Raw genomic sequence first — 21,236 nt, 5'->3', positions numbered from 1 at the left:
CTGCCTTAAACAATAAGAAAACCCATAAGGTATTGTTGGCTTTAAAAGGCCCTGCCAGGCAAAAATATGAGACAATTCAGTTGAGAAAACTAACAGCCTCATTTAAAACAAAACAATTTACGAAAAACAAATATGACGGACAGAAACCAATGCCAACCACTGGAGTACAAGCTCCTGACTTGGGACAGGCATATAAAAAATGTGACAGGGTTAAACATGTTTGTTAGCACTCAACTCTCCCCCTCACCTGGGACAGATGTGTTACAGCTAACACAAGAACAAACTCAGTTGTAAAAAGGTTTAACTCAGATGGATGTAAAGAAAAACACTGACAGGACATGGCAGGGTATATATCCATCCCTTGTCTTGCATATGAGTGATGGTATTCAGTAGGAACATGAGCATTTCTTTAAATGTAACTATGGAAGTTGATAGGGTCACTATGGTAACTTTTTGAGATTATCTAAAAGACATGAACTCTTAACATGATCCAAGAAAATAAAGTCTGATAAACCAAACTGGAAATACTTGCAACCCTTACAATCATTCCACACACCAAATATGCTGTAAGTATAGTTGACCTATTGCACAAAGAATCCAAGAAACTAACTTTCAGTTATCTGCTCTTTGGTCGGATTGTTGTATCTGTGACATATTCCCCATTTCCATCCTCAATTTTATTAACCAGGAAAATTTAACATTGATAAATGAACCATGAAAATGAGGTCAAGGTCAGTTAACAATTGTCAGACATGCATAAACACCTTACAATCATTCCATACCCAAAATATTGTTGATGTTCTGCCTACAGTTTAAGTAAATTAGACCAAAAAAACAAACTTAACATTGAGCAATGAACCATAAAATGATGTCAGGGTCAAATGAAACATGCCAGACTGACATGTAAATCATAAAATATTTTCATACACCAAACATAAAGAATAGTATAAATAAATGACCGATGAACCATGAAAATGAGGTCAAGGTCAGATATTTATTGCCAGACATACATATACACCTTACAATCATTCCATACACAGAATATTGTTGACCTACTGCATACAGTATTAGAAAAACATCAAAACACAAAACCTTAACTTAAACCGCAGAACCATGAAAATGAGGGCAAGGTCACATGACACTTGCCAGTTGGACATTCTACACCTTGCAATCATTCCATTTACCAAATATATTAGACAGTTACTTATAGTATTTGAGATATGGATTTGACCATGAAACTTAACCTTGTTCACTGATCTATGAAATGAGGTCCAGGTCAGTAAAAACTGTTCGATGGGCGGGAGGACCTTGCAAGGTACGCACATACCAAATATAGTTATCCTATTACTCATAATAAGAGAAAAATTATTATTAAAAATACCAGTACTAAAAATCTTTATCTTATTCTCAAGTAATCACTGAACCATGAAAAGAGGTCAAGGACAAAGGACATGATAGTTGGAAACTTCAAAACATAAGGCATCTATATACAGAATTTGCAAGCTAAACAATGAAAAAAATCACTATTATTTTTTTTAAATTTATTCTATGCTGTGTCAGCTGTCTACTGGTTTCTGTTTTTGTATGAGACTGTTTAGTTCATCAAAGCTTCCATCCTGTAGAGATTGCCTGATCTGATGGAAGAATTCAAAATAATGATGGAAGTTGTGGCTGAAACAGAAAGAATTCAAAATAATGATGGAAGTTGTGGCTGAAATAGAAAGAATTCAAAATAATGATGGAAGTTGTGGCTGAAATAGAAAGAATTAAAAATAATTATGGAAGTTGTGGCTGAAATAGAAAGAATACAAAATAATGATGGAAGTTGTGGCTGAAACAGAAAGAATACAAAATAATGATGGAAGTTGTGGCTGAAATAGAAAGAATACAAAATAATGATGGAAGTTGTGGCTGAAACAGAAAGAATACAAAATAATGATGGAAGTTGTGGCTGAAATAGAAAGAATACAAAATAATGATGGAAGTTTTGGCTGAAACAGAAAGAATACAAAATAATGATGGAAGTTGTGGCTGAAACAGAAAGAATACAAGATAATGATGGCAGTTGTGGCTGAAACAGAAAGAATACTAAATAATTATGGAAGTTGTGGCTGAAATAGAAAGAATACAAAATAATGATGGAAGTTGTGGCTGAAACAGAAAGAATACAAAATAATGATGGAAGTTGTGGCTGAAACAGAAAGAATTCAAATAATGATGGAAGTTGTGGCTGAAACAGAAAGAATACAAAATAATGATGGAAGTTTTTGGCTGAAACAGAAAGAATACAATACTATATAAAACAAGAGGCTCCCAAGAGCCTGAATCGCTCACCTTAATTCTTTTGGTTAAATCTCTCATCAATGATTATTTTGGCTTTTCAATTTATTTAAATGTTTTTTGGATCGTCCTATTTTCTTCAAAAGCCAAAAAAAATAATCATTTTCTCCAATTTCTATTTTAGCCATAGGAGCTATGTTTCTTGACATACAAGGAAATAAAATATAAAATTTATACTAGATACTCTGAAACTCATTTAGCCTAAGTTTGGCTGAAATTGATACAGTAGTTTCAAAGGAGAAGATTTTTTAAAGTAAGTCAACATGATGAACAAATTGTGAAAAAAGTCTTTAAAGGGCAATAACTCCTTAAGGGGTCAATTGACAATTTTGGTCAAATTGACTTAATTGAAGATCTTACTTTGCTGAACATTATTGCTGTTTACAGTTTATTTCTATCTATAATTATATTCAAGATAATAAACAAAAACAGCAAAATTTCCTTAAAATTATCAATTCAGGGGCAGCAACCCAACAACGGGTTGTCTGATTCATCTGAAAATTTCAGGGCAGATAGATCTTGACCTGATAAACAATATTACCCAGCGTCAGATTTGCTCTAAATGCTTTGGTTTTTGAGTTATAAGCCAAAAACTGCATTTGACCCCTATGTTCTATTTTTAGCAATGGCGACCATGTTTGTTGATAGATCATAACTTCGGATACAATTTACAAACTAGATACCCTAAGGAACATTCAGTTTAAGTTTGGAAGTATTTGGCCCAGTAGTTTCAGAGGAGAAGATTTTTGTAAAAGATTACTAAGATTTACGAAAAATGGTTAAAAATTGACTATAAAGGGCTATAACTCCTAAAGGGGTCAACTGACCATTTCCGTCATGTTGACTTATTTGTAAATCTTACTTTGCTGAACATTATTCCTGTTTACAGTTTATCTCTATCTATAATAATATTCAAGATAATAACCAAAAACAGCAAAATTTCCTTAAAATTACCAATTCAGGGGCAGCAACCCAACAACAGGTTGTCTGATTCATCTGAAAATTTCAGGGCAGATAGATCTTGACCTGATTAACAATATTACCCCATGTCAGATTTGCTCTAAATGCTTTGGTTTTTGAGTTATAAGCCAAAAACTGAATTTGACCCCTATGTTCTATTTTTAGCAATGGCGACCATGTTTGTTGATAGATCATAACTTCGGATACAATTTACAAACTAGATACCCTAAGGAACATTCAATTAAAGTTTGGAAGTATTTGGCCCAGTAGTTTCAGAGAAGAAGATTTTTGTAAAAGATTACTAAGATTTACGAAAAATGGTTAAAAATTGACTATAAAGGGCAATAACTCCTAAAGGGGTCAACTGACCATTTCCGTCATGTTGACTTGTTTGTAAATCTTACTTTGCTGAACATTATTCCTGTTTACAGTTTATCTCTATCTATAATAATATTCAAGATAATAACCAAAAACAGCAAAATTTCCTTAAAATTACCAATTCAGGGGCAGCAACCCAACAACGGGTTGTCTGATTCATCTGAAAATTTCAGGGCAGATAGATCTTGACCTGATAAACAATATTACCCAGCGTCAGATTTGCTCTAAATGCTTTGGTTTTTGAGTTATAAGCCAAAAACTGCATTTGACCCCTATGTTCTATTTTTAGCAATGGCGACCATGTTTGTTGATAGATCAAAACTTCGGATACAATTTATAAATAAGATACCCTAAGGAACATTCAGTTAAAGTTTGAAAGTATTTGGCCCAGTAGTTTCAGAGGAGAAGATTCTTGAAATAGTTTACGACGACAGACGACGGACGACGACGGACGCCAAGTGATGGCATAAGCTCACTTGTCCCGTCGGGACAGGTGAGCTAAAAACAAAAAACAAAATGTCTCCAATAGACAGTACAGCTCAAGATAAATTGATGATTATAAAAAAAATGGTGTTGTATGTTTGTATTTTGGAAAAACGTGTAATAAATACTAAATCGTTTTAGCTGTTGATGTTGATGTTTAGTGTTTAGGTGATAGCAAATAGTTTATACTCTTAATTTTGTTAGGAAATTATAAAATGAAGGAATTTTTATTTTATGAAATAATGACCTATTTAGGTGACATGTATAAAAAATTTCTTTTTAATTTTCATGTGTTATAACCATAATTAAGCTTAAATATTTCCATGAATTCATTACTTAAGAAGACTTACATCATTAGTAAAACAGATGATAATAGTTCTGATGTGTTCAGTAAATGGTTGATATAAGATCTTGTAAAGTTCTGACAGGCATAACATGTGCAACCTTCTAACAACGGTCCAAAGTCATCTACATACCTGAAATAATAAACATACAATACTCAAAAAAGATAAGGTACTTTTTAAGACATTTGTGGCTATTTTTAAAATTACCAGGAGATTAAAAATCAATGACAATAATATGTATAATAATAATAATTTAAAATGATGGAAGAAAGGTTTTAAAAAATTTCCTGCCTTTATATAAAGCAAAACTCAAAGCATTTAAGTGATATGACCAGGGAGACTGATTTACCAAATATAAGACTAATTTGACAAACCTTTTGTCTAATTTAAAACAAATCAAACTAAAGAAAAATTGTTTGTATTTTTTTCTTCAATTTAACCATTTCATTGTCAGTCAAGGTTATATTACCTTTGGAAAAGACATATATTTTTCAAGCTAAATTAACACTGCATATTTCTGAAAATTCCAGACAATTTGAAATAAGTATATTAAAACTTCACATCTAGCAACACAATAAGTTTTTCTATTTTCAAGTTACCTCCCTTCATATACAATGACAAATAAATCTTTTTTTGTTTCAAGAGTTATTTCCCTTTTCTAATACATCATTCTAAAATTCTTTATAGTATTTACATGTTTCATACATTATTTTCATATTTCAAAACTGATCAAGAAATATTAAAATATTTTGTAAAAAAGTTTTATGAAAATTGCATGTGCCAAATCCATTATATATAGTCAAAGTGTTAGGTACTCCCTTATTTATCAGGTTGACTAAATTACTCAGTTAGCTTACTTTTTGTCAGCAAGATTAATTTGAAATCCAAGAAGATGGTCTCCATTGCCTTTCTGTTCTTCAGGAATGGCACATACATTGAATTTAAACACTAAACCACATCCTCTCTCTGTAACAATGTAAGGATATCTGATCTTCAGTTAAGGCATATTGGGAGAAGACAATGAATGTTAAATTCACGAAAGTATGTTACAAATACCACCCATTGGTAACCTCAGATTATAGTAGACTGTTGATGAAGTTTCAGATTCATTAATAACATCTTTTCATAAATTATATATCTTCTTTATTGTACATCTTCAAGTGAGAGTGAAATGAAAAAATGATGTGGTGTAAAATAAATGAGATCTACAAAAAACTGATACTTGTAACACAAAAAAGAGAACTAGAAAATTTACACGATCGTCATATAAAAAGATAAACTTTAGAAAGTATTGATTAAATTGTATATTTTGCTGAAAATTGGGTTTCCAAGTTGAAAAAATAATGCGAAAAAAATTCTTAAACAAATTCATTAATTCTAGTGCACCACTTCAATATAGGAGCAATTTTTCTTAAATATTTCAGGGTACCTTTGAAAAACTCTATGATAACATTAAGTGAATGCTTCGGAACAAATTAAATTTTTAAGAATGTGTGTCTCATTCTTACATATCTTTAGTTCACAAATTGTTTTTGTGTTGAATATCTGATAAAAAACCATTTATAATGACTTTTGTGTATATGGAATAACAGCAGGAGTTAAAATACAGAAAGTACCAAAATCCTGAAAATTTTAGTATTTTGTATGGATGGAAAATCCAAATGGAAAAATTAGGAAAATTCCCAAAACATGCATGCATGATAAACATTTTTAAATCATGACAGATTCTAGATGCTAACATGTCGCCAGTTAACTTAATTTGTGACCATCAAATCACAAATTGATGCCCTAGATGCTTAAAATACAATACAGTTATCTCCTAATTGATGTATTTTTTCAAAAGATACGAACTATCAAACATATCTATTCCCAATGCTATGCCTTCCATGACTTTATCTGGTCTCCATGCATTCTGCATAAGTCTGGGTTTGTTCTCTGGTAAACATTCCTGTAATAATAATATAAGGAAACAACCATCCAACAGAGTTCAAAATGAAGGGGACTTAAGTCATTATTATTTATTTCAATTTTCTTAATGTTTCAGTTGAGGAATATCTGGAAATTGTAAATTACTTTTTATAGTTTTGAAATAATCAAACATTGAAATTTATTATAAAGGACCAATTTTATCCAATGACTTATAATTTTGTGTTTTGTTGATAAATACTGATGATTATTAAAATAGAATAATAACAAACGGTCCAGTTTCTAATGGAGATTATGTCAACAATTTCTCATCCATTGAAATACAGATTCTTGGGAGTATTCTGTTAGTGTGATGTTATATTCCGTTAAGGTTGTTGCTGTAGAAGTTCAGTCAATAAACATTGAGTCATAGATTTTTCAGAATCAGATAAGACTTTGAATAATCACCAACATCTAGATCAGATAACTTATATCAGACATTTTTCTGTGATTTGAACTTCTTGTTTTGATATTAACCTTACCATTGTTTTCTGACAAATTTCTGTTACTTGGCTTAAGTCAAACATTTCTGTTTTTGGTCCATTGTTATGAAATCCTGCTAGTACAAACCCTGTTAAAGAAATACACACTCTTTTAAAAGAAATTCATAATGCAGCAACTGACATTTTACCAATGATGAATATTCAAAATAAAGTTTTTAAGTTCCAACAGTCTTCATATCTTATTCAAGTGATTTACATACATCTTAAATTTATGGCAAATATCTTTTAAATTTCATCTGTAATCATTTTATTTCACATGAATCCACTTCATACTTTGTCTATATTATGTATCTTAATACAGTTTTCAATGGTTACAATATTTCATATTGTTTTCTCTGATTCTTTCATGTTTTCCATGTACCATGAGAAAACTCTTTAATTCTGATGGGCATTTCTAGCCTGACTTCTAGATTAGATACAACGAATTAATATATGGCACTCCATGTTTTACATCCCCCCAAAACAGAAATGATTTAAAAATACAAATACAACCAAGTCATCATGACATGCAAACCTCTATCAATCATTAACTCATGCCAGTAGATTAACGTTTTTCTGCAACTGGTCAGTTAAATATGAATTTAAGCTAGGCAACTTAATAAGTATATCAGTATTGCTCAAATGAAACAACAGTTGACACTTCCTTAATATTACCAGAGTTCACACAAACATTGTCTGCTTCAGTGCAAGCTTCAGATTTATATATTGGCACAGAGAGGAAATTACAAGAAATTTGCTCAGCACTTATACAGATATTAAATAACAGAACAAAAATACTTTGTCACTAATTACCATAGACATTTACCAACATTAAGCAATATGTCAGAAACTTTTAGCACTGAAGATTAATTTCCAACTGGTCAGATTCTGGTTGAGATAAGGGTCTAAATTGTAGAGTAAGTTTTTTCTTCTTTGAAAACCAATTCTTATGATGTTTTTTTTCGGCATACAAATGCTTTTTTGTTTACAACTTTATTTTTTCTTTCTAATATCTTTATCACTTTTAGAGTAGAAGTTGCAAGTAAACTAAGACAAGCTCACCATCTACATTTCTAGTAACAGTTTCATGTGCAGACTTCTGTCTTTCCTGTACACTAAATCCTCCCTCTATAACTCCAAACAGTGCTGTCTTCTGTAACTTCTGTATCATAAGTTAACAAATTGTATTAATAAAAGCTAAATATTAAAAAGAAGATGTGGTATGATTGCCAATGAGACAACTCTCCACAACGACCACAAGAGACCAAAAATGACACAGAAATTAACAACTATAGGTCATTGTTTCTAAAATAATATTCTTTAAAATAATGAACACACTCGATTAATTCCCCTCACAAACTGCAAAGAGAAAGTATGCAAAGTGTGACAAAAAATGTAGGTGTCGAATTAACAGAAGGTACAAGTAAATACCTAGTGGCAAGACAGTTACTCTAAAAGACTTTAAGAGACATACAAACCTGAGAACTTTTCCATTTATCCTGAATTTCATCAAGATAGTTCAAAGTTCTATCCATTGCTTTCAATAATCGTTTGCGAGTAGAATCTTTATTGGTATCCCCGTCATACAATGCTTCACAGATATCAGGTTGAAAAGCTTCCTGGATTTGCATAAAGTGGTTGACATCTAACTTTCAAATAAAAAAGTTTAAAAAAATAATAATACCGTACATGATCATAGTAAAGTTCTTTCATCTGATACATCAGTACTATCTATGTCTCATTGTTCTAATATAGCTTAGGCCACACCAATTTAATTTCTTTTCTACGGATTTTTGGACTCCAAAATTTGGGGCGAGCGAGCGATTTGAAAATTTTAATAAAAAAATATTTAATTTGCAAATTTTTGAGGCGAAGCTTGAAAAGTAAAGGCGAGCGATTATAATTTTTTTTTGTAAACATAAAATAGTAGGTTTTGACAATATTAAAACTTGATTTATCAATGTTTATCACTTGTACTTTGACATTTCTTTAATTTCTGAAGTATTTTTTCCCTGTTCCCCAAGAAATAATTAAATCTGGTCTATGTACAAATGATGTATGTGTGACTGACAATGAGACAATTCTCCATCCAAGTCATAATCAGTTTGGGGACAACCCCTTTATGTTATAAATATTCCTTTTACATGTTTTATGAGCATGATGAGGGATCAATATAAGTTATAATATATTTGTTTGTACAAAAGGGCTCATATTTTCTCAAAGAACTATATATCTATCTAGTATTAAATGGTCAAAACATGTCCAAGAATTTTGTAATATTTCTGGACTTTAACCATGTTAAATTAACACATTTACTTTAACAGTTTAATATTATTCAAAATAAGTGGACCCCTCTTTTAGAATATGATGTAACTCTCCTCTTTTTGAGTACAAAATTCTAAGTTTTCAAAGGTTTTGTATAGAAGAACTATAGTACAAATCCTTGGTATTTCTATTTTCTTTTCTACATCAGTAAAATGACCCCTTGTCTGAGGGGTTCTCAACCTGATAATAACAAACACAGGTCAAAGTACGGCCTTTTACACAGGGCTTTGATACAGACCAAACAGCAAGCTATAAAGGACCCCAAAATTATTAGCGTACACAATTCGAACAGGAAAACAAACGATCTAATTTATATCCAAACGGGAAAATACCAATGAACAACATCAACAAACGATAACTGCCAAACGACAGGCCCCTGAATCAATCAGGACAGGTGCATAAACATGCAGCGGCTATGAATAGTTTTGTTTCGCCAGCATACAATATAATTGCAGTTGAAGGCAAATCCTTCAGAAGTTCTCTGTACTTTATTTTAACAACGAACATTTTTTATAGGGAATATAAGTAAGGGGGAAAGAAACCAATATTTTGTTCTTTACAGGTCCGCTGTTATAAATTTATTTCGGAGCACTCCCTCTTTGGATAAATAGGTTTCATGCTGAAAAAAATATTCTCACAGATATTTAGTGTGGTGGGGTGCTTTTATGTTTAAAATCGTTATATACAGGTTAGACTGTGATTTTTGAAAACAAATGTTGATATCTTTTTATAATATTTACAAAAAAACGGTGCGGGAAATGGACATGATTACATTTCCGAATGCGGGAAGCGGGAATATAAAAAAAATAAAACAAGAGGCTCTCAAGAGCCTGAATCGCTCACCTTAATTTTTTTGGTTAAATCTCTCATCAATGATTATTTTGGCTTTTCAATTTATTTAAATGTTCTTGAATCGTCCTATTTTCTTCAAAAGCAAAAAAAAAATCATTTTCTCCTATGTTCTATTTTAGCCATAGGAGCTATGTTTCTTGACATACAAGGAAATAAAATATAAAATTTATACTAGATACTCTGAATCTCATTTAGCCTAAGTTTGGCTGAAATTGATACAGCAGTTTCAAAGGAGAAGATTTTTTAAAGTAAGTCAACATGATGAACAAATTGTGAAAAAAGTCTTTAAAGGGCAATAACTCCTTAAGGGGTCAATTGACAATTTTGGTCAAATTGACTTATTTGTAGATCTTACTTTGCTTAACATTTTTGCTATAAACAGTTTATCTGTATCTAGAATAATATTCAAGATAATAACCAAAAACTGCAAAATTTCTTTAAAATCATCAATTCAGGGGCATTATACCTGAAAAACCAGTTACCCAATTCGGCTGAAAACTTCAGGACAGGTAGACCTTGACCTAATAAATACTTTAACGACTTGTCTTATTTGCTCTAAATGCTGGAGTTTTTGAGATATAAGCCAAAAACTGCATTTTACCCTGTGTTCTATTTTTAGCCATGACGGCCATGTTTTTTGACGAAATAAAAAAAAAGCACAACTTTATTTTATACACCCTACTGATCATTCAGTTGAAGTTTGGTTGAATTTGGTTAAGTAGTTTTAGAGGAGAAGATTTTTTAAAGTTAGCAAATATGATGAACAAATTGTGAAAAATTGTCATTAAAGGACAATAACCCCTTAAGGGGTCAATTGACAATTTTGGTCATATAAACTTATTTGTAGATCTTACTTTGCTGATCATTTTTGCTGTTTACAGTTTATCTTTATCTATAATAATATTCAAGATAATGACCAAAAAACTGCAAAACTTCCTTAAAATTACCAATTAAGTGGCAGCAACCCAACAATGGTTTTGTTTGATTCATCTGACAATTTCAGGGCTGATAGATATTGACCTAATGAACATTTTAACCCCTTGTCAGATTTGCTCTAAATGCTTTCGTTTTTGAGATATAAGCCAAAAACTGCATTTGACCCCTATGTTCTATTTTAAGTAACGGCGGCCATGTTTTTTGACAGATCAAAAATCGAAGCACAAACTTTGTGCAGGATAATCTAAGGAACAATCATGTAAAGTTTCATCCAAATCAATTCAGTAGTTTCAGAGGAGAAGTTTTTTTTAAATTAGCACATAAATGATGAACAAATTGTGAAAAATTGTCATTAAAGGACAATAACCCCTTAAGGGGTCAATTGACAATTTTGGTCATATTAACTTATTTGTAGATCTTACTTTGCTGATCATTTTTGCTGTTTACAGTTTATCTTTATCTATAATAATATTCAAGATAATGACCAAAAACTGCAAAATTTCCTTAAAATTACCAATTAAGTGGCAGCAACCCAACAATGGGTTGTTTGATTCATCTGAAAATTTCAGGGCTGATAGATATGGACCTAATGAACATTTTTACCTCTCTCAGATTTGCTCTAAATGCTTTCGTTTTTGAGATATAAGCCAAAAACTGCATTTGACCCCTATGTTCTATTTTAAGTAACGGCGGCCATGTTTTTTGACGGATCAAAAATCGAAGCACACACTTTGTGCAGGATAATCTAAGGAACAATCATGATAAGTTTCATCCAAATCCATTAAGTAGTTTCAGAGGAGAAGATTTTTTAAAGTTAGCAAATATGATGAACAAATTGTGAAAAATTGTCATTAAAGGACAATAACCCCTTAAGGGGTCAATTGACAATTTTGGTCATATTAACTTATTTGTAGATCTTACTTTGCTGATCATTTTTGCTGTTTACAGTTTATCTTTATCTATAATAATATTCAAGATAATGACCAAAAACTGCAAAATTTCCTTAAAATTACCAATTAAGTGGCAGCAACCCAACAATGGTTTGTTTGATTCATCTGAAAATTTCAGGGCTGATAGATCTTGACCTAATGAACATTTTTACCACATGTCAGATTTGCTCTAAATGCTTTCGTTTTTGAGATATAAGCCAACCAGGTGCTCCGCAGGGCGCAGCTTTATACGACCGCAGAGGTCGAACCCTGAACAGTTGGGGCAAGTATGGACAAAAAATTCAAGCGTGATACAGCTCTGAATTTGGATTGTGATCAAATTTTTGACACTACATGGTTTTTTTTTACACAAAACAAATGTCAAGATTTTACAAATCAATTTAAGATTTCTTCTTCAAACTTTTTAAATCTAAAATTAAATAGTTGACACAGCATAGGTTTCTGACACAGAATGAATGTGGTCTAATGAACTTTTTTTTTTTTGCCTTTGAGCAATTCACTATGCTGTTGAATATTAATCCTCTCAAAAAAATGTTTGAAGAAATTTTCTTTTTATTTATGAAATCTGAAATGAGAAAAATTTAAATCCCCCCCCTTTTTTTCACATCCCTGTTTCCCTTTTTCCAAAACTGATATCAATTCAAATTTCTAATGGAGTTTGGAACAATAACTACTCTTTTAAATACATCATAAAATATTAAAATGTAAAATAAAGTGCTTGTTATCACTGAATGGTAAAGATTGGTTGGTAGTAAAAGTGAATATACATTGTTTATTGTATAAAACAATAAAAAAAACTTCATCCGCAACATTTTATATTGGCAAATTTCCAATGAAGTTATTTACATAAAGTTATTGGCAAATAAAAATAGAAAATGACATCATAGTCATGTCTGGCAAATGTCCAACATACATTATCTAAGAACATTTTAGATAAGATAAGGAAAAAAAGCTTCATTAGCAACATTTTATATTGGCAAATTTCCAATGTAGTTATTTACATCAAGTTATTGGCAAATAAAAATAGAAAATGACATCAAAGTCATGTCTGGCAAATTTCTAACATATATTATCAACTACTATTCTATACAAAGAAAGATAACTCCAATTGAAAATTAATTGCTATTGCACAATATTGTGCAATTAGATATTTCTTGCTATTGTGCAATACTGTGCAATTGAAAATTTCTTGCTATTGCACAATACTTGATATGGAATCCTGATTTGGACCAACTTGAAAACTGGGCCCATAATCAAAAATCAAAGTACATATTTAGATAAAGCATATCAAATAAGCCCAAGAATTTAATTTTTGTTAAAATCAAACTTAGTTTAATTTTGGACCCTTTGGACCTTAATGTAGATCAATTTGAAAACTGGACCAAAAATTAAGAATCTACATACACAGTTAGATTTGGCATATCAAAGAACCCATTTATTCAATTTTTGATGAAATCAAACAAAGTTTAATTTTGGACCCCCATTTGGACCAACTTGAAAACTAGGCCAATAATTAAAAATCTAAGTACATTTTTAAATTCAGCATATCAAAGAACCCCAAGGATTCAATTTTTGTTAAAATCAAACTAAGTTTAATTTTGGACCCTGTGGACCTTAATGTAGACCAATTTGAAAAAGGGACCAAAAATTAAGAATCTACATACATAGTTAGATTCGGCATATCAAAGAACCCCAATTATTCAATTTTGATGAAATCAAACAAAGTTTAATTTTGGACCCTTTGGGCCCCTTATTCTGTTGGGACCAAAACTCCCAAAATCAATACCAACCTTCCTTTTATGGTCATAAACCTTGTGTTTAAATTTCATAGATTTCTATTTACTTATACTAACGTTATGGTGCGAAAACCAAGAAAAATGCTTATTTGGGTCCCTTTTTGGCCCCTAATTCCTAAACTGTTGGGACCTAAACTCCCAAAATCAATACCAACCTTCCTTTTGTAGTCATTAACATTGTGTTTAAATTTCATTGATTTCTATTTACTTAAACTAAAGTTATTGTGCGAAAACCAAGAATAATGCTTATTTGGGCCCTTTTTTGGCCCCTAATTCCTAAACTGTTGAAACCAAAACTCCCAAAATCAATCCCAACCGTTCTTTTGTGGTCATAAACCTTGTGTCAAAATTTCATAGATTTCTATTAACTTAAACTAAAGTTATAGTGCGAAAACCAAGAAAATGCTTATTTGGGCCCTTTTTGGCCCCTAATTCCTAAAATGTTGGGACCAAAACTCCCAAAATCAATACCAACCTTCCTTTTGTGGTCATAAACCTTGTGTTAAAATTTCATAGATTTCCATTCACTTTTTACTAAAGTTAGAGTGCGAAAACTAAAAGTATTAGGACGACGACGACGACGACGACGACGACGACGACGCCAACGTGATAGCAATATACGACGAAAAATTTTTCAAATTTTGCGGTCGTATAAAAACTGCATTTGACCCCTATGTTCTTTTTTAAGTAACAGCGGCCATGTTTTTTGACGGATCAAAAATCGAAGCACAGACTTTGTGCAGGATAATCTAAGGAACAATCATGCTAAGTTTCATTCAAATCCATTCAGTAGTTTCAGAGGAGAAGATGTTTGAAAAATTGTTAACGACGACAGACGACGACGACGACGACGGACGCCAAGTGATGAGAAAAGCTCACATGGCCTTTTAGGCCAGGTGAGCTAAAAAGTCTGTTTTGAAAAAAATAGGTGCGGGCGGGTCCGTCGAACAAGAAATCAAATTGGTGTGGCCTTAAAAAACATAAAAAAAATAAAATTCTACATTGGCTAGAGGTATAGGGTAAGGGTTGAGATCTCGTAAACTATGTTTAACCTCATTACATTTTTGTGCCTGTCCCAAGTCAGAAACCTCTGCCGTCTAGCCTTTGTTAGTCTTGTATGTTTTAAAATTTTAGTTCATTTATATGTTTCAGAGTTTAGTGCGACTCCATTTCCGCTGAACACATTTTTGTTAAGGGGCCAGCTGAAGGCTGCCTCCAGGTGTGAGATTTTGTCGCTGTGTTGAAGACTTATTGGTGGCCTTTGGCTATTTTCTGCTCTTTGGTTGGGTTGCTGTCTCTTTGACACATTCCTCATTTCCATTCTCATTTTTGTGAATAGAGTCTTATATTTTGTGAATAGAAAATAATTACCAGGAAAAGGAAGGGCTATAAAATTCTAAGATTATCCTATCCATGAAATAATTGTATAAATTCATATTTTCTAATCCAAATAAATGAGTCTATATTTACTGTAAATTCAGAAATTATTGTGATGTTTTTATTATTGCAAAAGTGTGACAGGGTTATAATCTCAATAATTTAAAAATGCATTTTGAAATTTTTTATATGAATTAAAACAGGATTTTTTTCAATATCGCAACAATTAAAATCGCATTTTAGTCTAAAATTACAAATTCACAATAATAAATACACGCAATAGTTTCTGAATTTACAGTTTCCATTGTTTTTGTGTGTTGTTGGGTTAATGTCTTTTTTATGTAAATGACCCACCTGCTTTCTTTCCTAATAATCCAAGTAACAAGATGATTCTTTAATGCAGAATTAAATTTATAACATTTCAAACTAGGTCATTAGCCTAATTTTGTTATCAATACACTATTTTAATTTTCTGTCTGCAACAAACCAAAATAGATTTATTTTAGAAGTAAACATTTACTTTTTACACATTGTGACTTGGATGCTGAGTTGTCTCATTGGCACTCAAACCACATCGTCTTTATTTCTATTTGAAAATAACACCAAATAATTTTTCAGCTCTTGTAAACTTTTTGAAAATAATAGTCTGCTTATAAATAAAGGCAACAGTAGTATATCGCTCTTTGAAATTCATAAATCGATTGAGAAAAAAAATAAATCCGGGTTACAAACTAAAACTGAGGGAAACGCATCAAATATATAAGAAAAGAACATCCAAATATAGTATCTAAGGTGAAAAGGCTATACCTTATACTTTCCCCCCTTTGTCCAGATTGCTGTTCCTGATTTTTCATTGTATCCTGAAGGTACCTCTGTAGCTGGGTCATGTAAGGAACAGTAAACTGCAAAATCCTTTAAAAAAATTATAAAACTTTGTTGTACATTTTTTTTATATACACATACACTTCCTAAAATTACTTAAAATTTCAACATATGTATAACTCATGTAATTATAGAAACAAAATATTTCTCCTATATTATCTTTAAACATGGGCCCATTATTGCGAACCCTATGATAGTTTTCCATAGATTCACCTGCAAGTTACCTGTCGATTTAAACTTTTGGCAGTTCTATTGTCCCATCTACCAAATACAACAGGTATTGTTCTCTGTGTAGTTTATTCACTGGGACCTTTAAATTTCTTCCAAGAGAAATATATCACTCATTGATTAATTTACCTGAACAAAAAATTGAACTGTCGATGATGAAAAAATACTAATACCAATACTAAGTAAGGACTCACAAAACTGCATGTAGTGTTGTATTTATTCAATACCAATAACTTGTTTTTAATGTGTTCAATATTAATACTGATTCAAAAACTAAAAGTTGATTTCTGATCAAATATTCAATATTTTTGTGTGTTTGATAAATAAAAATTTAAATATTATTATTTTTAAATTAACTAGGTCTTCATAAACATAAGTCTATAAATGAACAACAACAAAAACATGCAAATTCATTGGAAAATACTAAAAAATGTGTCTGAAATAAACTTTCTATTATTAAACCAGATTTTATATTGAACAGATTGAAAATATATTAATGATATATATATTGAATAAATACAATATTGCATACAGTTTATGTGAGTTTATAGCAGTATTTCAATAAAAAAGAAGATAATTTTTTGGTCAGGTAAATGAATCAATGAGTGATATATTTCTCCTAGAAGAAATTTAAAGGTCCTGGTGAATGAACTATACAGAGAACAATACCTGTTGTATTTGTAAGATGGGACAATAGAACTTACAAAAGTTTAAATCGACAGGTAACTTGCAGGTGAATCTATGGAAAACTATCATAGGGTTCGCAATAATAAAAAATAAATGGATGTGTTGCTGAAAGAATCTAAAATCAAGTTTATAAAACCTGTACAGATTTTTACTCCAGGGTTTTGCAATCTGTTGTTTGGCACTTTTAATCAATGGAATATATCATGTCATTAAAGGTTATGTAGATATTGATATATAAACTGTAAACACAGATATATGTCTCGCCTATTTGTTATTTTGATAATACAAATATTGAAATAAGAATAGCAATACTTTAACATGTTAAATTATGCAAAGATTTAAAGTCAATGAACCATGACTGAAGGTACAGGGCTAAACAATCGCCACGGAAATTAGATGTGCCTATGCTAATATGTTTTACGGGTTGATACGGACGTATTACGCGTTAGAAGCAACAGACATTGTAAGTCTGAGGTACTATTCGTCAGTAAGTCTTCCATATAATACAGACATAGTACTGATTTTTAACAGACATAGCTATTTTACCTGTGTAGAACTCACATTTAAAAGACCAATATTTTTTGGTGTAGAACTAAAAGCTGAAGCCATATTTACCTGCATGCCACAGAAATTAGCTATTCCTTCCTTAAACTGTGTCACAGCTTCACTATGTTCTGCCCTGGAAGAAAAAAACATAAACAATTTATGATGATGATGGGAGTTTTTAACAATATTGACTGACTATACAGCTCTCAGGTAAAACAATCCATTTATATTACATCATAAAATTACATGGATATATTTAAGATATAATGAAGGTCATACTCAATACATAATATATACATCTTGAATTTATACATTTATGTTGACTTAGTCAAATTAAGGCATGAATATCTACCATAAGAAATATCTTTAAGGGCATCAATGAAAAAGTAAACATCATAGATCATGGGACATAACTCTGTTTATTCCATTGTAAAGGAATAAAAATGATTCATGGTTCATCCAATTACATTGTAAAATCATGAAATTGAATCATAATGTATAACATAAAACTGAACAATGCTTTTTGCAGATAAAACATGTTATTTGAAAAAGTAAAATTTCAACTAATACAATGAAATTTAAAAAGTTATAATTACTCGTTTTTTTTACTTACAGAGAACTTAAATACATGTGAGCCATTGGAGGAACTCTCTGTATCTTCTTTAAGACATCTAATGTCAAATGAGGAGCATTGCCTAAAAAAACGAAAAAATATAAAACAATGTAAATGTCAATAGTCCATTTGATTCTGTTATTACACACTTTTTAAAATAAATTACTTCCCTTTGTCAATCATAGACTGGTTCCATACCGGACAAAAATGGCTTTTGCCAATGCAAAACATGATGAATTGAAAGTGATGTATCGTCGGTTTAACTAATTTTTCATGAAAAATAATTTCTGATGTCAAAAGTATTTAGCTGAACAACAAATTAATGTAATTAAAAGATTTGAAAACCTTAAAGATAACTCACATTACGCACCGGTAAATTTGCTCTTTCTGCTAGCTCTCCATTGTAAATAAAAAAATTATGTCCCTCATAAGGGAGACAACTAAAAGAAGGGATCTCTAATTACAGGGTCAATTAAGGGAATTGGCAAATAGTCTATTGGTATGTGACAAAATGCCACTGAAATGAATGTAAACTGTTGGATAGGATTAAATGAGAATTGAAAACACAATAAATTATAAATGTGGAAAATAAACAGTATAACAGTGTGTAGCAGACAATTTTAATCAGTGCTAGGCTATAAGTCATAACTAAAAATATGAACAACTTTATAAATCAGTTGTTAAAATGGAATAATAATTTTATAACAGAAATATTGTCCAATTTAAATTAAGACATACTTTTCATTTCTATGATACAAAATACTAACAATATAGGTTTCTGCAATTTTTTTATTTTTTTTTTTAACTCTGCTTATTTTCATCTCCATAATTAACTTACCCCCTCTGGTATATAACATACACATAGGAGTTTCTATACTTTTATTTCCATTCTTTCCTAGGTCTGTGATAAGTCCTAGACGACAACCATTCTTCACATTCTGCACAGAAAACTTCATTTTTTCTTACAGCTGTGTAATTCAAATCAGATGGGAATACTAAAAATAAAGAACAATGATAAAATATTATAAAATTTAAAGACGCAATGTTAAATGTCATCATGTCATGCATGTGTATCATATCAACTTTAAAAATCAACTAATTTCCTAGTAAAAATTGCTGTACACAATGCTGTAGCTTTGTTTGTTTTGCTAGAAATCATAAGTTTGATACTGTCTTATCTCTAGGGGCTCTGTGATCCAGCAATAAAATTAAAAGCACAATAGTTAATAGACAATGGACAATGTATATTACCACAAACAATATTAAGGATAGTTAATGGCAAGTACATTTTACATGTTGTATATTATATAATAAATAAAATATATGGTTGGCAGCTATAGTATCAGTAGGTTGTATAGAAGTTCTAATATGCCAATTATATAATTATGTTATTAGTATTTTTGAAATACATCATCTCTATCTTTAGAAAATTCAAATATATTTATAAGAACGCAGCGTTAAAATCTGTAACGACCCACTGTTCAACATATTGTAATTGATGTCATACTGTAAGCATAATTTCATTCCACCCTGTTTTCATTCCAGGTAACTGTTTTTCGCTAGAGAATATTGGATGTAAATAGTCATATAGTGTGAAAGCGTTGATCGTGATATAATTGTTTTGTTAATATGAGACCAGTTTTTTGTTTACATAAATTAATAGGTTAAAATTAAAATAGTTTTCAAGGAACCAGTTTTATTAATAGATATTGACATAGAATCCAATATTATGGCGTCACAAAGAGGTGGAAATAGTATGAAAGTATTGGAAATCCTATTCATGTTTCCAAGCAACTGCTCTGTTTTAATGATGTTTTCCCGTATTTTTCACACCATAATTGCCTCCATTATGAAAATCTGCCCTTATCTGAATCCTGGCCGAACTCACCGTGAAAATCCCTATCATGACAATATACGCATAAGCATACACCTTATCGCTATTTGTTCGCTATTACTGGATATCACACAGGTTCCCGTAAAATTTTGACATCATAAAACAAAATATCTGTCGCCACAATGGAAAAGTGATTGTTGTATGCGTCTAAAGTTCAAGCGGCTGGGTCAGCCGGGATTAGCGATAAGGTGTGTTCGAAACGGATGAAATATGGATGATACAAAAACATATGACATACAACAACATATGACACGGCGATACAGATGCGAGTCCTACTTGTCACATTTCCCAGCTGTATGATAGGGATACTGTTTGCATTATAAATATAGAAGAAGTATATATTTTTATGTCAAGAGAGAGGCAGACAGATACAGGTCAGATGTGACTGTATACTGTTTTAAGGTTCATCATAACAAACGGACAAATATGGCCGTATTTTCACCTCAAAAACTACTCTGTGTACAGACTTACCTGTGCTGTTTGGAAAGTTTTAATGCCTAGCATCCACTAGATATATAAAAGTTAAATCCATTTTGTGTTTAAGAAAGATAAAATCTTTCTTGGTTTTTGATGGGCATTTTTTTTCCTTTCTGCAGAAGGTGCAAAAATAAACAAACACCTGAATTACTTTGATACTGTCCACTCACAGCTGACTCAGATAAACTCTTTAACTCACCTATAGTTGTGAAGATACCTGGTGTCCATGTCAATTAAGGACAATGAAAACAATACAAACCGGTTTTTTACCTGAGGGAGCATTTCATAGTTGTACCACAACTTAGTCAGTTTTCACACCTTTTGCATGAAGGAAAAAAAATGCCCATCAAAATCCAAAAGAGATTTTATCTTTCTGAAACACAAAATGCATTTAACTTTATTATATCTAGTGGATGCTAGGCATTAAAACTTTTCCAACTTTACAGGTAAGTCTGTACTCAGAGTAATTTTTGACATGTAAATACAGCCATATTTGTCCGTTTGTTATGATGAACCTTAACAGTTGTTGCCTTCATGTTAGTGGGTGTGACATTTTGTTTTTAGAGTCGCACTTTTCTAAGAAAAAAATGTAAATTCTTGGAATGGAACATAATTACTTAAAATTCCGTTTCTTCATACGGTTTGCTTCTCTATTTTTACGTTTACTCAGTGTACTACTTTACTTGCTTTGTGGTATTTAGTGAGTCCAGTATGAAGGGAC

The 21,236-nt window shown here is 31.2% G+C and overlaps 1 protein-coding gene across 2 annotated transcripts; it reads right to left on the bottom strand.

Annotated features, from left to right (window-relative positions):
* Positions 1-1,512: 1,512 nt before the first annotated feature.
* Positions 1,513-21,232, bottom strand: LOC143063422 (queuine tRNA-ribosyltransferase accessory subunit 2-like). Of its 2 annotated transcripts, none has more exons than XM_076235565.1 (12): positions 21,133-21,232; positions 18,983-19,139; positions 18,145-18,226; positions 17,601-17,664; positions 15,996-16,100; positions 8,431-8,601; positions 8,015-8,114; positions 6,953-7,041; positions 6,353-6,453; positions 5,363-5,491; positions 4,512-4,637; positions 1,513-1,671 (listed from the first exon to the last, which is right to left on the bottom strand). In XM_076235565.1, exons 2-12 carry the CDS (start codon positions 19,098-19,100, stop codon positions 1,557-1,559), a joined length of 1,200 nt encoding a protein of 399 aa, XP_076091680.1. In that variant the 5' UTR covers positions 19,101-19,139; positions 21,133-21,232; the 3' UTR covers positions 1,513-1,556. The 2 variants fall into 2 exon arrangements, with proteins under 2 accessions (XP_076091680.1, XP_076091681.1); XM_076235566.1 differs by lacking the exon at positions 1,513-1,671 and adding an exon at positions 2,076-2,191.
* Between the last annotated feature and the right edge of the window lie 4 nt (positions 21,233-21,236).

This window comes from Mytilus galloprovincialis, chromosome 2 (genome assembly GCF_965363235.1).
Source record: "Mytilus galloprovincialis chromosome 2, xbMytGall1.hap1.1, whole genome shotgun sequence".
Lineage (NCBI taxonomy): Eukaryota > Metazoa > Mollusca > Bivalvia > Mytilida > Mytilidae > Mytilus > Mytilus galloprovincialis.
Note: the sequence above shows the minus strand (reverse complement) of the source record. Positions and strands in the feature narration are given on the sequence as shown.

What these genes read in the sequence shown, in the direction of transcription:
- LOC143063422 (XM_076235565.1), bottom strand. Translation starts at nt 19,100, where the DNA reads ATGAAGTTTTCTGTGCAGAATGTGAAGAATGGTTGTCGTCTAGGACTT. An exon ending in CACATGTATTTAAGTTCTCT is followed by an intron (nt 17,665 to 18,144) that starts GTAAGTAAAAAA and finishes TTTTTCTTCCAG; the next exon opens with GGCAGAACATAGTGAAGCTG. An exon ending in CAAAGGGGGGAAAGTATAAG is followed by an intron (nt 8,602 to 15,995) that starts GTATAGCCTTTT and finishes TTTATTTGAAAG; the next exon opens with TTAGATGTCAACCACTTTAT.